Source organism: Gekko japonicus, unplaced genomic scaffold (assembly GCF_001447785.1).
Source record: "Gekko japonicus isolate JY-2015 unplaced genomic scaffold, Gekko_japonicus_V1.1 scaffold4763, whole genome shotgun sequence".
In the NCBI taxonomy this organism is placed as follows: Eukaryota; Metazoa; Chordata; class Lepidosauria; order Squamata; family Gekkonidae; genus Gekko; species Gekko japonicus.
Genome location: NW_015165398.1, coordinates 61,266 through 64,471, shown reverse-complemented (window position 1 = coordinate 64,471; position 3,206 = coordinate 61,266). Strand labels below are relative to the sequence as shown.

Here is a 3,206-nt window from a genome sequence, read left to right as displayed (position 1 = left end):
GGGGAGGACACGACAACACTGTGTGGACCATCTAGACCAGTCTTCCAGGAAGGCTTCGGGGCCCTCTCATCTTTTACCTTCTCATAATGCTCAATAAGAATCTCAACCACAATATTCTGAAACTTGATATTCATCATAGCAGCCACGGTCTCTTCTTGGGCTCTCATCAGCGTGGGACCAAATATAACTCCGAGGTTGGAAACAGTCATGAGGTTCTGCTGACTGTGTAATGATACCCTGGGGAGTCAACGAAGAAACAAACAAAATCAGGAGGGGGGAGGAAAAAAGGTTTCACACTCACCCACTAGAGACCAGTCTTCCAGGAAGGCTTCGGGGCCCTCTCATCTTTTACCTTCTCATAATGCTCAATAAGAATCTCAACCACAATATTCTGAAACTTGATATTCATCATAGCAGCCACGGTCTCTTCTTGGGCTCTCATCAGCGTGGGACCAAATATAACTCCGAGGTTGGAAACAGTCATGAGGTTCTGCTGACTGTGTAATGATACCCTGGGGAGTAAATGAAAAAACAAACAATCAGGAGGGGGAAGAAAAAAAGGTTTCACACTCACCCACTAGATTTCTGTTCAAGCCATAGGCTGAAAAGAAGCATAAACTCTGTTCTGCCACCCGTGTTTTCATTTTAAAATGTTTGCTATTATGATTTGACAGCAACTCTTCCCCCGACCAAAAATATAGAAAATATTTTTACTTTACTGCAGCAACTCTTCTTTGTTGTAAAAAAAAAAAACCCAACACAAAAAACTTGTGTACTCAGTGTTATATGCAGGGCTCAAAGTAGGGTTGCCAAGTGTGATTTTCGCCGCAGCGGGGGACTCCCGGCTGGCGGCTGGAGAGCGCGCGCACGCCACATCCACGTCACATCGAGTTTCCCCTCGGATGACCGTGGCCCCGCCCCCAGCGTGCCCAGCATGGTCGCGTCACTTCCGGGTGACGTGCACGTTGGGTTGGGGTTCCCTCGGGGCCCGAACCGCCGGCGGTGGGGAATGGGCCTCTGAGGCGGGGGTTTCCCCGCCCCCCCGGGGGACTTGGCAAGCCTAGGTTAAAGCTTTCATCTGGGTGGAGGGTTATGGAAATCAGCTCATGGTGCAGTCATGCTAGCCAGAAGAAGAATGTGCCATTGAGTCACAACCGACTCATGGTAACCCAGCCATGGGGCGTTCAAGGCAAGAGATGAGCAGAGGTGGTTTGCCATTGCCTGCTTCCACATAGCAACCCCCCCCCCGGGTCTTCCTTGGTCTCCCATCCAAGTACTGACTGTGGCCAGCCTTGCTTAGCTCCCACGTTCCGACAAGCTCAGGCTAAGGGGAACACTGTGCTAACCACAACACAGCAATAATAATAATAATATCTGCTATTTTCATCACACCTAAGAATGAAACTTTGCACATTTAAATTTTCCCTGACCGAGGCTGAAACGAAGAATATACCACTGTGTGTCCCGCAGATAAGCAAGCCGTCTCTTTCCAGTATTTGTGCAGATGCAGCTAACGTATTTTGCATCTGATCAGAATGAACACTCCCGCTTTTGCTCAACCAAAAAGGACTCGTGGCAAACAAAACTGGCCATGCCCAGCTGAAATCAGGGCCAACAGGTCAGCATCTTCCATATGTGCTGATGGAACCAGACCTTCCCAGAGCCACCAGGAAGAACACAAGGCTCCAATGGTGTTTGTTTATTTTACATTATTTATAGTCCACCTTTCTCAGTGAGACTCAAGGCGGATTACACAGTGTAGGTCAAATACAATCAACAAGATGGGACATCCAATAAACCAAGCAAAATGCTTCGGATTGCAGCGATCTGAAAATGAAGCTGAATCAAAGCATAAGCATTAGTCAAAGGGGATTAGACAGATTCATGAAGGATAAATCTGTCAATGGCTACTGGCCATGATGACTTGAATGAACCACCACATTCAGAGGCACTGATCCTCTGATTCCCAGAGCCAGCAGGCAACATCAGGGGCAGGCCTCAGCCTCTAAGCCCTGTTGTTGGCTGCCCAGAAGAACTGGACGGCCACTGAAGAAGAAGAGAGGAAGAAGAGATTGGATTTATTCCCGCCCTTCACTCTCAGAGCGATTTATAATCTGCTTTCCCTTCCCCTCCCCAGAACAGACACCCTGTGAGGGAGGTGGGGCTGAGACAGCTCTTTTGAGGACTGCTCCTGAGAGAACAGCTCTGAGAGAACTTGTGACTGACCCAAGGTCACCCAGCTGGCTGCATGTGAAGCAGTGGGGAATCAGACCCGGCTCTTAAGCACTACACCAAACTGGCTCTCGTCTGTCTCATCCCAAGTGAGACAGGATGCTGGACTAGAAGGAGAACTGGTCTGATCCAGCAGGGTACTTATGTTTTTATGAAGGCCTTGGCCTGTATGCCCTGTTGTAGGGCCACCCAGAGGAACTGGTTGGCCACTGAGTGAGACAGGAGGATGCTGGACTAGATGTACCACTGGTCTGATCCAGCAGGGCTCTTCTTATGTTCAAAAAGGCTTTTTTGCAATAGGACTGAGCTGTAATGAAATAGTTCAGAAGGTTGCATGGGTAAAGGAATAGAGACTGTGGCCTGTACCCCTATATTGCTGCCTTTCGCTGTCAGTATTGATCTGACTATATTGTATCTACACCATTTAATGTGTCGTGTTTAAATGTTTATGCTTTGTTCCAGTTCTGTTTTAGATTGCTCAGTGTTTTCAGATTTCTGGAGTCCAAACCCTGTTGCACTATTCATTGGATATCCCATCCTGTTGATCGTACGTGACTTACATTTTGTAATCAGCCATGAGTCTCAGTGAGCAGGGCAGCCTATAAATAATGTAAATGAATAAAAATAAATAAGCACATGACCCATTGTCTTGGGATTGCAGACATGAGGGGAAGGACATTCTGGCCTCTGCCACTGGCTAGACGACTAAGGATCAAAAGGTAATCACGCCAGCTCCATCCAAGCAAGCATACTAATGAGTGAAGATCAGGGGTCTTTTCGGACCAGAGCCCTCCGGAGCACTGCTCCGGCAGCCCGCGTGGTGACAAGCCCCGCCCCCAAGCCCGCTGCGGCTCAGGGGAGGCCCGGAGAGCCCCGCCCCCGGGTTTCCTGAGCCTTGCGGGAGCGCTGCGGCTCGGGGGAGGCCAGAGGACACTCCCTGCCGCCTCCCAGGGTAAGTGAGGGAGCCACGGGGG

At 49.5% G+C, this 3,206-nt stretch overlaps 1 protein-coding gene across 1 annotated transcript in view; it reads right to left on the bottom strand.

Moving 5' to 3' along the window:
- ARHGAP42 (Rho GTPase activating protein 42) overlaps window positions 1-3,206 on the bottom strand; it is a gene marked incomplete at both ends in the record, with an annotated part of 60,930 nt that overhangs the window by 4,972 nt on the left and 52,752 nt on the right. The window contains one exon of the mRNA XM_015410658.1: window positions 353-512. Coding sequence (XP_015266144.1) covers window positions 353-512 — 160 coding nt within the window. The remainder of the gene's footprint in view (window positions 1-352; window positions 513-3,206) is intronic.